This window comes from Cydia fagiglandana, chromosome 24, assembly GCF_963556715.1.
Source record: "Cydia fagiglandana chromosome 24, ilCydFagi1.1, whole genome shotgun sequence".
NCBI lineage: Eukaryota > Metazoa > Arthropoda > Insecta > Lepidoptera > Tortricidae > Cydia > Cydia fagiglandana.
In genome coordinates, this window is record NC_085955.1 from 9044151 (window position 1) to 9062495 (window position 18345).

At 36.3% G+C, this 18345-nt stretch overlaps 1 protein-coding gene across 1 annotated transcript in view; it reads left to right on the forward strand.

The window, feature by feature from the left end:
- Positions 1-2593: 2593 nt before the first annotated feature.
- The window catches only part of LOC134676380 (protein neuralized), a 47387-nt gene continuing 31635 nt past the window's right edge, over positions 2594-18345 (forward strand). Inside the window, exon 1 of the mRNA XM_063534753.1 lies at positions 2594-3293. Within this exon, the coding sequence (XP_063390823.1) occupies positions 3095-3293 (199 nt within the window). The 5' untranslated portion in view covers positions 2594-3094. The remainder of the gene's footprint in view (positions 3294-18345) is intronic.

Below are 18345 nucleotides of genomic sequence, written 5' to 3' on the forward strand. Positions count from 1 at the left end.
TCCGAAAAGGGAGCGTGCCGCCTGTCCCGATCCTGCGCAACTTCCTGCCAGTTACTGACGCAAAGCTGAAGCAGATCCGCCGTCACACTGTCTTCCCAGCGATACCTGGGCCGACCGGACAGCTACCAGTCGGTCGTCCCAAGAACGCCCTCTTGACAGCCCGATCCTCTCCCATTCTGAGTTGGTGACCGAACCAGCGAAGTCTTTGAGCTTTCGTTTCACCGACGATATTGGGCTATATTAGATTTATTTACGTCTATTTATTACACAGGGTACAGATGTAGTGCATAATTATTTTCCATCGTATTTTCACGGAAACGTACGAACGTGTCTTGCTATTTTAGGCAAAAAGTACTGAGGTTGACTGAAGTAGCATAACTAATACGAACGTTTCTGAGAAAATACGATGGAAAAAAAATATGCACTATATATATGTAATTATGTACATTAGTAAGTAAATTAAGCATGTGCAGATAAGCACATAATATCTGGGAGACCGAGCTATGCTCGGAAAACATATAAAAACGTCAAAAATGCGCGTTTCCCCAGAGATAAGACCTAGCTAGATCGATTTTTCGCCCCCGGAAACCCACATATAGCAAATTTCATCGAAATCATTAGAGCCGTTTATAAATAAATATACAAGAATTGCTCGTTTAAACTGTTTAAAGGTATTAGATAAATAAGGAACACATATTTGTGATAATATTTCACACAAATAAATGTCTTTACCAGGATTCGAACCTGGGACCTCCTGCTTCGTAGGCAGGGTTACTGCCGGAGCCGACTAGGCTAGGTGACCGTCAATTTCGCGATATAATTAGAAATCACATCACATTTAGATTTCCATACAAATCTATCACATTTTGGTGAGTTCGATGACCCCGCAGCTGTCAAAGTGCAAAAACGCCGCACGCGCAGCCTCCGGCAAGGTGCGCGCGCATCTGGCAGTTGGCATTTGCGGCTGAAGTTTACAATAATAATAATTGTGAAATTACCTTTGTTTGGAATTAAATTTTCTTGTGCATAGAAGTAATTAAGCAATTATTAAGATTAAGTTGTGCAAGAATTTATTCTAAATTAACGTTTTAATATATTAAAGCGAGTGTGACAGATAATTATATTACTGTTTTATGTTAATCGATTATGTGTATATCAAGTAAATTGGAATTAATTAAAATAATCATATGTGTTATTTCATAAGTAGCAAATTAATGATATCTATTAATTAGTGTGTACCTACCTATATCGATAACACGAATTGAGTTTGACATGGTTTATAGCTGTCGATATTATAAATTGAAACGATAAGAAAAATAGTATACGAGGTGGCCAAAAAATAAGTACATTTCCGATGCCAGGGAGGTTTTGGGATTAAACTGAGCAACTTTTACTATGCGACCAACCCCGAAATCGCAACATAAATTGGCAATTTCATACATTTTGGATGGTCTATTTTCTATGACAGGGTAAATTTTTTGGCTGTTTTGAACAATTTGAACAGTTGAAAATGAAATAAGGCCCTTGTGCATGGATGCTTACATCTAGGGCTAAATCTAATCTAACATAAAAGGGCCTTTTATGTTCAAATTAGATATATATCTCATGTTATTCCTACTCAATATCACGACTGCACGAGCCTTGCAATCCTCTTCTTCTTCTCTCCTCGCGTTATCCCGGCATTTGGCCACGGCTCATGGGAGCCTGGGGTCCGCTTGACAACTAATCCTACTAGTTTTTACGAAAGCGACTGCCATCTGACCTTCCAACCCAGAGGGGAAACTAGGCCTTATTGGGATTATTCCGGTTTCCTCACGATGTTTTCCTTCACCGGAAAGCGACTGGCAAATATCAAATGATATTTCGTACATAAGTTCCGAAAAACTCATTGGTACGAGCCGGGGTTTGAATCCGCGACCTCCGGATTGAAAGTCGCACGCTCTTACCGCTACGCCACAAGCGCTTTTTTCGGAGCCTTGCAATCCTAAAAGGAGAAAAAATTTGTATCAACACAATTTTCTTTCCTTCCATTCTGCTACCGTCATACAAAGCCTATGAAAAATGTTAACGGAATGCTAATAAAAATCTTGGGAAACTTTTTTCTCCTATTAACTTTTTTTTTTATTCTTCTTTTGTTAAGAATTGTAGTATACAACTTTAAATAAAAGAGACCATAAGCTGCAGTGGTTATCAACTTATAAAAAAATATGCTAGAATATTTGTGATGGAATTGATGAAGAACTCTAATTAATAATTATTACGCGTGCTACACAACTCCCGAGATATAATGTTGAGTCTCAATTGTGTGTAGTGCCAAAAAAAGTATAGTAGTTGCTATGCAATTATAATTTTTTTTTATCAAATTACATTTTTGAACATCTTTTTCCATGTTTACAGGCCTCAACTTTAGCTTTTAACCTCAACCCCAACTAAGTCTTTGCGCTTCAGAATATGGAAATTTCTTTTATTTCTAGGCTTTCAAAACGCGAATTTAATTTGTACTTGTACTTAGTACAAGACAAGCATGCAGGGACTTATGAAGTTAAGTTTCTTTGCAAACTTTTTGGCTTGAAACATATATGTATTGTATTATATAGCATAAAATACATATTACAGTTTCATGTCTATCAATAATCAACACTGTTATAACTCAAATGAGTACTTGCATCTCAACGGGAGCGTTACATCTGCCATTACCTCCCCCATAGTTAAACGGCCTATATCAACCTAAATAACAATACACATACGTCACTATGCACTAAGGCGATTACAAAATACACAATATATCGAAAAATGAACTAACTCAAAAAATAAAGAAACATACTTACGCTGTTTTAGCGCTGTGCCGTTCTGCGCGCGCATCGCTCCCCTGAACATTTCACGCAAGCGAGCGTCACTCCGCCAGTAGGGCCCGTGCTGAGCGGACGTCGACGCGTCATAGCTTCGCCGCGTTCGTCGTTCGTAATTTTGAATTTAGAACTTTCATTTTTAAATAAGTGTTTTATTTTTTTTTAAACCAAGTGCGTTTGTAGTGCCGTTTGGATTTGGAATTTCGGACGTTATTGTGTATGGACCTATGTTTTGATCTATAACAATGATGGGTGTCAGTTGTATGAGCGTACGGCAGGCTAGGGGCGCTTGCCACTGCCCCGCGTGCCCTAGGGCTTCGCATTTGCCCCCGCAGACGTTGGTGCTGCCCCCGATGGCTCTGGAGCCCGAAACCACCCCCGTTAAGGACAAAAAGGGGGGCAAGATGAAGGTGCTTAAGAAAATTAAGAAGAAAATTGGATTAGGTGAGCGATTGTTTTCTTTGTTTTTGTTTTTATGAAAGTAAAAAGCTCAAATTACCAACAAATCAATACTGCAAATGCAAATATTATAATTAACTACAAAATATTTTAAATATGTATGAATTTGGAACATTTTTTTATAAATTAAATAACCGAATAAGGCCTCGAAATTAGAATACGGAACAATAGGTCCGAATATTTCCTTATCAAATCTAACTTACCTATCTACTCAATACAATATTAAATCCACCTACCTTCAAAATTAACATACCTACATAGTTAAAGCGTCGTTATTAAGTAAGTACTCATTATCTGAAATGTTTTTTTATACTACCTTCCAAACTGTTATAAAAACTGCATTTCATCACAGAACACCGCACGCCAATCAACTTTTAATGTTCGTAATGCATTTTAAAAACAGTATTAATTAGTGATTCAATCTAAATTTTATTAAAAGTGACTCAAATCCAAATATTCCAGTTTTATAGTTATGGCACTTTACTTAAAGCGTTCCGGTAAGTGAATTCAATTTAGATTTGTTCTAATTGTCTTTATATTGCAAATTTACATTTGCCGTCTGTAGCGGCGCCACTGTCCTTAATTTTGTATAAAGAAACTGTAATTCCAAATTTCGCCACAGCATTTAATTTTGGAACTGAATTCGTTCTTTTAATTGTCGTTATTTTACAATGTTATATTTGCAATTCGTGAGAGCGCTAGTAGTCGTACTTCAACATTTTATTTGTACGCGCTTCGGCTGGTTCTGTTGTTGGCCACCAGCAAATGTAATTTTGTCGGCGGCACGCGACATCTGCCCATAATAATCTAGTTTTTATTTTTTCTTAATCTGACAGCTGTTAAAACACCTTGCGTTATTGTTATTTAATTTATACTTTGAAATTTACTGTATGTTATTTCTGTCTTTTTAGGGTTCCGTACCCAAAGGGTAAAACGGGACCCTATTACTAAGACTTCGCTGTCCGTCCGTCCGTCCGTCCGTCTGTCACCAGGCTGTATCTCACGAACCGTGATAGCTAGGCAGTTGAAATTTTCACAGATGATGTATTTCTGTTGCCGCTATAACAACAAATACTAAAAACAGAATAAAATAAAGATTTAAATGGGGTTCCCATACAACAAACGTTAAGCAAAGTTAAGCAACGTCGGGAGTGGTCACTACTTGGATGGGTGACCGTTTTTTTTTGCTTTTTTTTGTTTTTTTTTTGTATTATGGTACGGAACCCTTCGTGCACGAGTCCTACTCGCACTTGCCCGGTTTTTTCTTCTTGTCTGTTACCTCCCGTGATTCTTTTCACTTGATGGTCTCATCGGAAGATCAGCGCTGGAAGCCACCAGCAACATGCTGAGATGGGGCCATTTCGTGGCACTTTAATCTTATTTTGTGTTTTCTTTTATACTATGTACTGTTCCGATTGTTTGTGCTTACGAATAAATCAATTCTATTCTATTCAAATGCAAGATACGGTAGTTTAGCTAGTATGATATGACATGCACTTTGCTTAAAATAAAATAAAATAACGTCCTTGTAATTATAAATGACAGTAGCTCTGTAAAATTGTCAAATACCACTTGGAGCTTTAATTTGTTATTTGAAAATTACAATTGCATGTATTGCAATGATGATGATTAGCAAAATATTAATGATACAATTCAATTTGTCCTATAAATTACCGTATAAAAAAACCTTTTTGAAAAAATCAGTCCTCAAATGTCTTGTCTATCATTTTATCAGCAGCAGAAGTTGCTAAGCGGTCGAGGTGTTCAAAATTACCTTGACACGCTCTTATTCTCTTGACAATAAAGTCGCGTCAAGATCACTTTGAACACCTCGCCCGCTTAGCAACTTCTGCTATAGTCCGTTTTTTTAGCATTAGAAAGAACTTCGCAGAAGTAAGCTTGTGGTTCCAAATCCGGCACTTTTAGCGGTAATAATTTGAAGTAAATTATATGTATTGACCATGCTACATTAGATAAATCAATAATTATTAATAATTAAAGAGCCTGATAAAAACTGCACGCTTGCTTCTGTGGAGTTCTTTCTAATGCTAAAAAAAACGAACTATAGTGACTGTATCTATATGTGACGTCCCACGGGTAAAGGTACCTTATAGCGGTTGGCGTTACGCTATTAACGCCGCCCCAATATTATTGCGGCGCTATGCGACGTAAGCGCCAGCCGCCATAAGGTACCTTTTTCCGTGGAACGTCACATATGACAGTGTGAGATATTTTAAATGCACCCAGTGCAACTCAACCCTCCTGCAAAGAAAATCATATAAAACGGAGGGGTCGCTTCTCTACACTTGACCGTAAATTTAAATATAGAATCATGTAAATTTCCAAAGCATTGTAACTGCAATTCACTTGCATACATTTATTGTTCACCACAACTCCAGTCCAGACTTAGTAATTACACAAAAAATCCGACATCTGGCAAAAGGTAATAACCAGAAACTCGCAAGTTTCACGTAACATCCGCTTGTTTATCAAACGTCGTATCACAAACCAGAAAAACATGCTAAAATCGATCTTAACCACTGCCAAATACAGTCCAAATGTAACTGAAGAAATTGACAAAATACACATCTGGCAGTTTAAAGTTCCTTAGTCCATAGACTAAAGACTTCCGGCTTTGTGTTCCGTTTTCGAATTTGAAAATAGAACATCTGGCGGTTATTTTTAAATAGCTTGTATTGTTTCGCTCTATTGTTTCAAATCACAGATGTTCTGACTTTTGGGACAAATTATTGTTTGTAGTCTCGTTTTTTTTTGTTTCTCACGCGTTGGTTAAGTACAATAGAAGATAAATACAAGACATACGTTTTCAATTCTGAAAATCCCATGCACTGACGTAGGCAATAGTTTTTACGAAAGCGACTGCCACCTGACCTTCCAACCCAGAGGGGAAACTAGACCTTAGAGTGACATTCCATTTCCAACTGCAGCTGCAATACTGTTCTTTTTACTATGGAAACGCGTCGCTGTCATTGTCAATTTCCATAGTAAAATGAACAGTAACTATTGCAGCTGCAGTTGGAAATGGAATGTCACTCTTATTGGGATTAGTCCGGTTTCCTCACGATGTTTTCCTTCACCGAAAAGCGACTGGTAAATATCGAATTATATTTCGTATACATAAGTTCTGAAAAACTTATACGAGCCGCGACCTCCTAAATGCAATTCGCACGTTCTTACGAAAAAAAAAGCTTTATGTCCTCGCAATAAGAGCGAAAAACCGTCGGCAAGCGCCGGCCGATGCTAGCCGAGCCGAGCGATGACTTTTTCGCTCTTATGGCGCATACTGTATTCATATAAACGTAACATTTACGTAGGCGCTTCCACTTCTATCACAGAATAAATAATAGTACTAGGTACAGAAGACTCACTCTCTAACAAGACGCGTCTGTTACGATCAGGACAGATATGGCCGCTAGGTGGCGACAGCGCCACGCGCGGCTTATGGCTAACCACCAAAATTGGTGTGGAACGGATGGACTTTTAGGTACCTGTAGCAAAGCGACGAAATCGCGGAATGGGACACGCCTGCTTCTAGGCAATTCAAAGGTGCAGAGTTACATTAGACGGGCTCAAAATACAAATAATTAGTATATTCATCGATTTAAAACGTGATTACTCGATCGCGTGACGCTCGTGCCTCCCGCTCGTGAGACGTGTCGATTGTCTATTCTACGACCATAGACTAATGGGTAATGGTTCACGTTTTACATTTGTGTTGGTATACATATATGTATGCTTAAAATATCCCTTGACGTCTTAAAAAAACTTAAATTTCTTGGCTATTTCATACATTTTTTGACAAAAATTGGCTGTTTTATACATTTTTTGAAAAAAATTGGCTGTTTCATACATTTATTGAAAAAAATTGGCTGTTTCATACATTTTTTTTTCTATGGGAGGGCATTTTTTTTTCGCGATTTCTGGGTTGGCCTCATAGTAAAACTTGCTCAGTATAATCCCAAAACCTTCCTGGCAACGGGAATGCAGTTATTTTTGAAATTTTTAGCCACCGTGTATACAACTATAGTTCGTTTTTTTTTAGCATTAGAAAGAACTTGCAAGAATGTAAGCGATCTTGACATGTCTTTTAATTGAAAAACGCTTTTTAAAAATCAAAAAGTATTACTTATGAAAGCAGAAGAATATAAATGATCGTATTAGATCCATAATTTTTACATATTTGCCGTAATTTATTTTTAAAATGTGTTTTTCAATTCAAAAACACATCAAGATTGTTTACCTTATTTCTAATGCTAAAAAAAACTAACTGTATTAAAAACTCTTAACCGTCTATAGGTGGACCTTATGCCTTTTGTAATAAGGTTTATGAACTGTCAGTTAAGAGTTTGGGTTATGGCATATGTAGAGATCGCATTCGCTACACTATGTACTGCGGAAGGTCGACATGTCGACAATCGACTTGGATCGACATAAAAACACAATGCACAGCTGTTTTGTGCCTCTTAGAGGCAGCTGACTACCCTTCGAGCTAGGGTTGACACTGTCAAGTTTTATTTTTGAAAACTGATAGATTTTTTTATTTATTTTGTAAATCAAAAGGGTTTTTTTTAGCAAGCAGAAACGTCTGCTAACGATGCTAAAAATACTGATAATTTGCTATTTTAAATTGCAGTAATTGCTAATATAAGTATGGTAAATAAATTGATAAAAATGTAGCACTAAAATTTCAATGGAAGTATTAAATTTACGCCAAATTTATTAAATTCAAGGAAATTTACACAAGTAAATGTCATGTCATCATCATTAGTATTTTACAGGTAAATCATTATCCCCTTATTCATAAAACTTTACGTGCCCGATTTCGTTAAATTATTTTTTATCCCTTTCTTACAAATACATAAGTCAAAATGACAGATAAGGACAAACTATTAGCTAATTAAGGTTTGTAGCGCGTTTATGATTGAGGGGGTTAGTCGTTAATCCTTTCAATAAAGCAGGTATTGTTCTTAGAAAGCTTTTCTTTAATAATACATAGGCAATGTCTGTCTGTCATTAGTAACGTAGTAACCGATCCATTATATTAATTACATCACTTCTAATAGAATTTCAAAGCCCATTAGTGAAGGGATTCATAGAACATTGATTTTTATCTATGACGTCATAGTAGTTAAAGATTTATGGTCATGACGTCACATTACTGCTCATACAGTTAAATGATCTTAGTCATACCACGGAATAAATAATAGTACAAAGTACAGAAGACTCACTCTCTAACAAAACGCGTCTGCTACGATCAGCACAGATATGGCCGCTAGGTGGCGACAGCGCCACGTGCGGCTTATGGCAAACCCCAAAATTGGGGCCGATCGGATGTACTTTTAGCTACCTGTAGCAAAGCGACGAAATCGCGGAGTGAGACACGCCTGGTCTTACAAGTTATAACTGGGTTTTAGCTTTCACAAGTAATATGGGTTAATGGAGTTTTGAACATGATTATAAATTATAATGTTTCCGTTAAATTACACGCATTTAGGACCAAATGAAGATATGGGGCATTATCTATGAAAAGGGACCTTATTGTCGACGGCGCTTACGCCGCACAGGATCGCGCGGCATTGTATTCATAACGGAGCATCGTTAATAATGGCGTAAGCGCCATCGACAATAAGGTCCTTTTCATAGCTAATGCCTCTATTAAAATAATGCCAATATTAAAATGAGTTCCTGGGAATTAATTCTTCGAAAAATTCTAATTTAATTGGCCTTAGTATATGTTATATACTTAGGTGCCGGATGTGGACGGTAATTAATTAATACACATTACTACACTTCCCAACACTGGAATATATTTTATTTCAATTAAACTATTGCTACTACATGTTACTAGCTAAACAGATCTGACGGAAGAGAGTGAGTCAAAGAATGAACATCTTAACGAAGGCGCGAATATTTAAATCATGAATACTGAATGTACTACAATATGAAACCCAAAAAAAATAAAAAGCTGTAATCTCTAGGTGCGTACGACTTAGATTTGAACCCGCGGTTTCTGCTCTGAGTGCGGCAAACAGGGCCATATTTTTAGCGTGTGTCGTGTGAGACAAACAAAGACGGTGGATGTGATTGGTGAGGACAGTGTTGCAGAAGACATACATAATTTGTTTAAAACTGAGGATGACAAGGAGATGTACTGAATGTACTACACTCTTCCCCGCATAGCAAATAAAATTATAAAGTTTTATAACTAGTGAACAAATTATGTTTTAACTCAATAGAAACCCCAATACAACCTTAGTCTTGTTGACTGCATTCTAATATCTGGTTTACATGTCTTTTCCATCTCAAACCATCAACATCAATATAATAGGTTGTTCCAGGAATTGATTCTTCAATAATAGTGCCTTTAGCCCAAGGCTTTAGACCCTTCCTGAAATCGCGAGTCATTACTTTTTGACCAACTTGGAATATGGCTTTTCTAGAGCCACCAAATGAATCTACCACCTTGTTTTGTTTTAAAAGTAAATCTTGAAATACTGGAGTTGGTCTCAAAAGTGATAAACGACCCCTGATTTCTCTCCCCAACATAAGTTTGGCTGGTGACGCACCAGTAGCTTTATGAGGTGTACTACGATAATCTGACAAAAATATGCTAATAGCATAATTGAGTGGCTTTCCACTATCCACAATTTTAGTAATATTGGACTTAAAGGTCTCAACAAATCTCTCCGCGGCGCCGTTGGTCGCCGGGTGGTAAGGGGGAGTAAATGTATGCTTAATTCCCCGTTTATCACAAAAGTCTTTAAAATCTTTACAAGTGAAAGAAGTACCGTTATCCGTCACAAGATGAACCGGATATCCAAATCTAAGGAAAATATCATTAAATTTTTGCATAGTTAGGGAACTTCCTATGTTGGCCATTTGAAATACCTCTGGCCACTTACTGAAACTATCCATCACAATCAGAAACATCTTGCCATAAAAAGGCCCAAGATAATCGGCGTGAATACGATACCACGCTGAAGGCGGAATTGGCCAGGGTTTTAAGTTTGTTTTTGGTGGAGTGTTTCGGTAAGATAGGCAACTGACACAATTTTGGGTAAGACTTATAATATCTTCATTAAGCTTAGGCCACCAAAAATAGGATTTGGCCATGTCAATCATCCTGCTACTACCAAAATGGCTCTTATGCAGTTCATTTAATACATAATTTCGGATAGACTGTGGTATTATAATCCTATGTCCCCAAAAGAGACAATTCCTATCAATACTAATCTCATTTCGTTTCATGAAGAATGGCTTTAGGTCTTGTTCTATCAATTTAACATCAGGCCAGCCATCATAACTATATCGAATGATTTTAGTTAATAAACTATCCTTTATAGTCTCCCTTTGAATTACTTCCCAATTAACCTCAGAACTGTCAATGTAATTTACACAAACCCGAAACTTTTCTTCAAATTCAGAACCTATATTATTTTGTTCTGATGGCATCCTCGATAAATAATCTGCTGGGTTCTTGCTAGTAGGAATGTGCCTGATTGTATAAGAAAATGCGGACAAGAATATGGCATAATGTTGTAAGCGTTTAGCTGCCATTTTCGGGATACCCTTGTTTGGGCCAAATATTCTCACTAGGGCCGCATTATCAGTCTCCAGTTCGAATTGTCTGCCATACAGAAAATTATAAAACTTGGTTATTCCGAAAACAACTGCCATTGCTTCTTTATCCAAAGTACAATATTTTTTTTCTCTGTCATTAAGCTTTTTGCTTGCAAATGCAATAGGTTTTATTACATTGTCAGACCCTCTGTTTGATAACACAGCACTAATGCCTTCAGATGAAGCGTCACATGAAAGTATTATTGGCAATGTTGGATCATAGTGATTTACACCCTGTGCAGTTGCAAGTTTCTTTTTTATTACATCAAAGGACTGTTGACATTCTAACGACCATTCAAATTTTGCCTTTTTTGTGCAGTCATATAATGGAGCCAGAATAGCTGCCATGTCTTTCAAAAACCTGGAGTAATAATTAATTTTTCCAAGGAATGATCGGAGCATTGTCATACTATTAGGTGGTGGAAGCTCCAATATAGGCTGTATGTTTTCCTTGATAATGGAGATTCCATCTTTGTGAATTTTATATCCGAAAACCTCAATACTTTTATGGAACAATTTGCATTTTTGAGGTTTAAGTCTTAATCCTGATTCCTTTAAAACTGATAGCACAGCCTCTAAGGTATTGTACATGTCTTTTAAATTTTTACCACACATATAAATGTTATCTATGAAAACAACAGTGTTAGGTACATGACTTAATTTCATGCTCATCAGCCTCTGGAACGAGCCTGGCCCCGTACACACTCCAAAAGGTAAGTACAGATATTTATAGATGCCAAATTCAGTGTTTATGACAGTCAGGGTCTGTGAAACTGGATCTAACGGTGCTTGTAAGTAGGCTTCTTTAAGGTCAAGCTCACAGTAGTATTCACCCCCTTTAAGAGTCTGAAATATGCTGTCAATATGAGGGAGCGGGTAATGGTCAGTTTCTAAGCATGGATTAATTGTTACTTTATAGTCACCGCACAATCTCACTGAGCCATCAGGTTTTAAAACGGGTACAACTGGTGTACCCCACTCACTATATTTAACGGGCTCAATTCTTTTATTTTCTAACAGTCTATTAATTTCATTTTTTACTTTTTCCTTAAGCGCAAAAGGTACCTGTCTAACCGGCAAAAATTTTGGTTTCACATTGTCTTTTAATTTTAATGTAATGTGTTCTCCTTTGAAATCACCCCACCCTGGTGTGAATACTTCCATGAATTTATTTTTAATTCCTTGCACCGGATCACAAGTTTCATTTACCCTCTGTTCACATATTCTGTTATCTAACTCTAGAGGCCACCGTCCAAAAGCCTTTAACCAGCCCCTACCTAAAATTGTAGGTTTATCATTCTCCACAATGTATATATCAACTTGCCTTGTCATTTCATCCCAACAAACATTTACATTTTTAATCATACCAACTGGCTGTGATAAACTTTGGTCAAAATTTTTGAATGCAACATTTGTTTTCTCAAAATTTTTATCTGGGAATAATCTATTACAATCCTCTAATGTTATTGTGCTAACCTCAGAGCCAGTATCCAATTCTAATTTGACTGGCTGTCCCTCAACAAATAAGCTAACATGCTGCGGAGGCACTTTTTTTTTTCAAGCAAAGCATTAAAAGAATACATACAGTACTACAAAAAATAAGTTCTGCTCTGAGTGCGGCAAACAGGGCCATATTTTTAGCGTGTGTCGTGTGAGACAAACAAAGACGGTGGATGTGATTGGTGAGGACAGTGTTGCAGAAGACATACATAATTTGTTTAAAACTGAGGATGACAAGGAGATGTACTGAATGTACTACAGTATAAAAATATACGTCCGTGAATTAAAAATACGTTAATCCAGCTATTATTCCGTGATGGTGGGAGCCGAAATTTTTTTGACACCTAATTGGGCGGTGACCCCTAAAAGTTTGGGAACTTATGGCCTAACATATATTTAATCCGATAGATTTATTTTGCTCTACTATATGCGAAATTACTAATTAAAATAATTGTTTATTAAAACTTAAAAAATGCATTTTTGCTATAGCAAATATAAAATTGCTGGTGCAGTGTTTATTAAAAACAAAATGTCACTGTTTATATTCCTATATTCTAAATGTATACATATGTAATGTATAATGTATCTATATTCTAAGATGTTAAACAAAAAAAAATTTTTGTAAAAAACACACTTACTACACTTTAGCGACAGCCCTGACCTGCGCGAGCGCACGGTCCCGTTGCAACAGCTGACGTTTGGAAGCGCGTGCGAGCGATACAACGCTATACGAACGTCGCAGAATAGAAAGGGAGGCGAAATTCGCAGATAAGACATGGATCCTTGTAGAAAAAAATGTGTGCGTTCTGATAGGAGATTATTGCTCCTTTGCTACGCTTTAAAAAAAGGTATTTCTATTTTAGTACTTAAATATGTATATTAGTTATTCGCGTGTTAATTAATAGAGCTCAACTTTTTCCTCCTGTGTCCCGATGTCCTTTTAAAAGGACAGATTCAAATCGAATTTCGAAATTTGAATAAAGGAAGGTTCCAAATTCAAATCTGGTATTAAAAAGAGTAACTAAGCCTTAAAATTAAAGTCTTTTCAGCGTGAGATTTAGTGTTTTAATTAAGTTTTATCGTGTTAATTATATTTTTTCTCAGTAAATAGGTACCTACTAGAGTCAGACCAAGAAAAGTCTGCAGCGGATTTGATAGCCTACGCAGTGCGAATGTTATTTTAAACGTCAAACTTCTATGAAATTATGACGTATAATAACACTGGCACTGCGTGGGCTATCAAATCCGCTGCAGACTTTTCTTGGTCCGACTCTATAGGTTTTCTTTCAGCTATAGGTTGACATTAACCAATAAGCGTTACTCTCAAAGATGTTCAATACCCGTATATTTCACAATAAACCTTTATAAGGAACCCTTTGAGCCCAACTAGAATCCCTAACGAAATTATTGTGCCCATACTAGAAACAGCTGCCTTAAATAGAACGCAATCAAAAGTCAACCTTGCACCCAACGGACAAGTCTCAAATTCAATTGGGAATATTTCTCGCAAAAGGTGTAAACAAAACGGTAATCGGCCGATGAAATTTCAGTCTTATTCCTGAATTAACAAGTATCAATTTCACAACGGCGCGTGGCAAGGTGTAAGGTAACAGCTGATGATTTTTTTCATAAACGGCTGTTTCTTACCAGCCAGCATCTTTGTATTTTTTCTGTAATGGCCAGTATTTTTTTTAAAGATATGTGGTTTTACTTGAAGTTGTGCAACGGATAATTTTGAAATTCTTGGAACGAAACGCATGAATGGAGTATCGTTTATCAAACGTTTGAGTGCCTTATCGGTTTGAAATTCGACGGTTAAATGTCAAACTGTTGCATAATACACGTGGCTAAATTGTATTGTAAATTATACGTGAATCTTTTTTTCTATAGGTTACATGTAAAGGAAGTATAGGAAAGGTCCTCGTTTAAAAAAGTGCATTTTGTGCTACTCTGGAACACCAGAAACGATCGAGTGACTGGCCAGATTATAACCAAGACTTAAAAACTAACAAATCAGCAGACAGACGAAATTTTAAAAAGAAAAAGAAAAAGCCAAATTCCAAATTTGAAAATTCCTACCAGCGTCCCCAAGTCCAGTACACGTTAACCGAAATAAGACTTTATTTCATTAGTGATACGAGTTACGGTGAAATGAAACTATACACAAATCAACGGCTAATGATCGTGAGAACGGAGGATGGAATCTTGAACGCGTGATTCCAAATTCAAAATTTCAATTCCATGTTTGATAATGTTGCCGTGTTTTAATTATACTACTAAATTGGTAGATTTTTTAACGTTTAATAATATCAATGTAATTCTATGCATTTTCGATTAGAAACTCGTTAAGTAATTTGTATATTGAGTGTTTTGCGGCTTTTTTTGGTTGCTTTGTTTATGTATCAATTGTCATTAGCGGTGTTTCTTAAAACTATAATGTCAAGTCATGTCATGTCAAGACGGTCAACTGTAAATTTCTACCAGTCTCTCCTCCACAATAATACTCGTAACATATCGTATTAAACTAAATCATAAATATCGACTACACGATGCAAGAATCATCTGAAACTTACGATAAATCAAAAGCGGTCCATAAATTCAAAGCTTAGGACTCTATACTCTATGCCACTTGTCTATAACTCCACACTAGGGGTCACCGGGTCGTGGGAGATGCACGCAACGTTACGGTTCCGGTATCTGGCATCTGGTATCTAATTCCCAATGCACATCACTAGTGTAACCTGGTCTCGCGATAGTAGTAAGCACGAGTGTTTCGGGGTTACACCTTATGCTAGTGATGTGATCGGTTATCGTCAATAAGGTTAAGAGTATCGTTAAGTTTTATGCTGATTGCGTTGATTAAGAATGAATGTTGCGGTGTATATTTAGATTTTATAGTTGGCTATTATTAGAAATAGTATGTGAATGGAAGGCTTGTAACGAATTTCAATCTTTATCAAAATGTTAGAAAACCCTCGTATATGTATTTATAGTCATTGGCATCGCGTAGATGACTCCTCTTGGAAGAAACCCATGGGCTGCGATGTCCGCTTCCAAATTAGCCAGACTATATTCTTAAATTAGCCAGTCTAACATCATCCTGGCATCTAAATTTATATTTTTTACTTATTTGCTGGTAGTAAAAAGGATTGTAAGTATTATATTAGATAGATAGATAGATAGAATACTCTTTATTGGCACACCTCAGTAAAAAGATACAAAAGAAAAATACATTTGATTAAATGTAGAGGCAGACAACAGGCGGTCTTATCGCTAAAGAGCGATCTCTTCCAGACAACCTTTGGGTAGCGGAAACAGAGAAGTACTTAATCGAAAAAGTAGGTGTTGCAAAGAGAACATTATGGAGCATACGTTCACACACACATATATTTCCGCTATTATATGAAACAAGGAAGCAATTTTATAGTTTTTAAAACTATAAATCCCCATATGTTAAAAATAACAAGTAATCCTTTAGTAAAACTATCAAAAACAGATAAAAATGTAGGTTAAGTGCTATATCTAATCTCAGCAAGTATCAAGAATCAACAGAATCTTTCCCACGCACGAAACTAAACTAATTATGGCTCTCCATAGAATTCGACAAAAGCTTCATTAGGGATCCTTAAATGAAAACCCTTAGCCTTAGATTTGACGGACTTTTAAAGTATTTTTTTGTAGAAACTGACGTATAGTCAGCAAAACTATTTTAATTTGTAGCTTAGCACCTGTGTAGGTAGGTAACCGTTTTGTATATGCTGACTGTACATTCACTGTTGGTGTACCAAAGTGATCATAAATATCTTAACAATGTTACTTAATTTTTCTAAGCAATATTGTTGTCATTTAAGTATTTTTTTTAAATAATACAAGTTGACTTTCTTTGAGAAACGACTCGCACTTGGCCAGTTTTTTTCTTGCGCCCACGCAGTAATCCGATTAATTTTGATCACGAGCGTCGACTTCTAATGATTCAACATGACGAGGCCGAAACGCCTTTTAATGGTACATTTCCTTTAAAAAACAACCTTATTGCTATTCGCATAAGGTCTTGAGGCAAATAATAAGTTATGATGTCTTATGAAATGCACTTAAGCTTAAAACACGTAGGTACTACTCATATTTGAAGCAAGACCTTTTCTTATTATAATGTACAACAGTATAATTACTGCAAAGAAACGCTGAAAACATTAAAATATTGATGCAATGTATTTATAAAAATAACCTACTGAAATTTTATAAAAATCTGCATTGTGCGAAGCTTGAGAAAAACACCATAATAATTTCTAAAATTACCAGGAAACTAAACTTAACAAAACTACAAAAAATAACAGTTGAACATCGACAATACAATACAAAATTATCACCTGCATTTTCATAAACTACTAAAATCTACTAAACATCTGGTAACCCTTTCCGACTTTAAAAATCGAATTTCTTCGAATATCGTGGGAAACAATTGACCATCGCATTTTACAGCCGGGTTAATGAACTATGGACTCTATTGCATCGTAATAAAACTGACATTGTTGCAATTTATAATTTTGTTTTTCATGACACATTGTGAATTAAAAATTGATAGCTTTCGCGAATTGGCTTCCGTGTGGATTTAAAATTGAATTCTATTTTAATTCAATGGAGGTTGTTTTTGCAATGACATAAATTAGGGAGATGCGAGTTTTCGAAAGTTCTTTGAAGTTTCGTTCATTTGAATTTCGAATCCTTCCGGTGTTTTTTTTTATTTCGTCACCTGTTTCTTGCAGGTTGTACTGCCATTATTGTTACGATACAAGGTGCAAATTATACTTTTCAAGTACCATTGTAGTTACAAGTACATTTTTGACGTTTCCGTTCACATAAATTAATGGTTGTACATATTATGAAATTTGTGAATGTCTCTAACAATATGGCATGTTTACGTTTCTTTATTTAGCTTTATAATGGCTAAACCAATGATTTGGCAGCTTTTTCAGTAATATTTTAAATTTCCTTGATGTTGGCTAATAAGCATACGGTCCGTCGGATCCCTTGTTATAATATCAGTAGCCTATGACCGCTTGCAACCGTAGTACATATTTGTGAATTGAAGTTTTTTTTTATCTAGATTTACCAAAATGCTAATGTTAGTACCTACTGTGAGATCTATAAATCCTAGTTCCCCCAAATCGACATATAAATCCCAAATCAAATCTCATTAACTCTGTCGCAACGCTCTCACGGTCCGTGGGAACCTCACCTTTCGTTGTCAACGAAGAACTAACTACACAGCTGACACAAGCCAAAGTAAACCTTAACTCAACCGGATAAGTGTTATAACGATCGCAGCTTAACTCTGCTACCATTCGATGGTGTACAACATTATAAAAGCGTTGGCACAAGCTAAAACAAACCATGTTACAATGAAATTAAGGGCAGTGGTATACGCACGTAATGTGGTTGTGAAGATGAAGACACTGTTTACAAGCGAAGACGATCAAGCTCAAGTGAAAATGACCGTTATATCAATGTGTTAAAAACTATAATGAACGCAAAACTAACATAGTCAATAAACAGTTTACAAGAATTAAGATAGTACAAGGGAATTCAGACCGTATCTTAAATATGGAAGAGTGGTTAAGAAACGCATATTGATATTTGTTTTGTACAATTGGAGCATTCGATTTGGATGTTCGAATTTGAAATAGGAATTCTAGGAGTATGAAATGAGTCCGCCGGACGGTATCGGCATGTCAGTTAGAACAAAATTTTGACAGTTCCGAACAACTGACAGGCCGATATACCGTCCGGCGGACTGTTAATCAGTGGGCCCCTTAAGAAAAGTTACTTCCAAAATTACAAACGTGAGTTACAGATTTAGTGCATAATCGTTTTCCATCGTATTTTCTCGGAAAAGTTC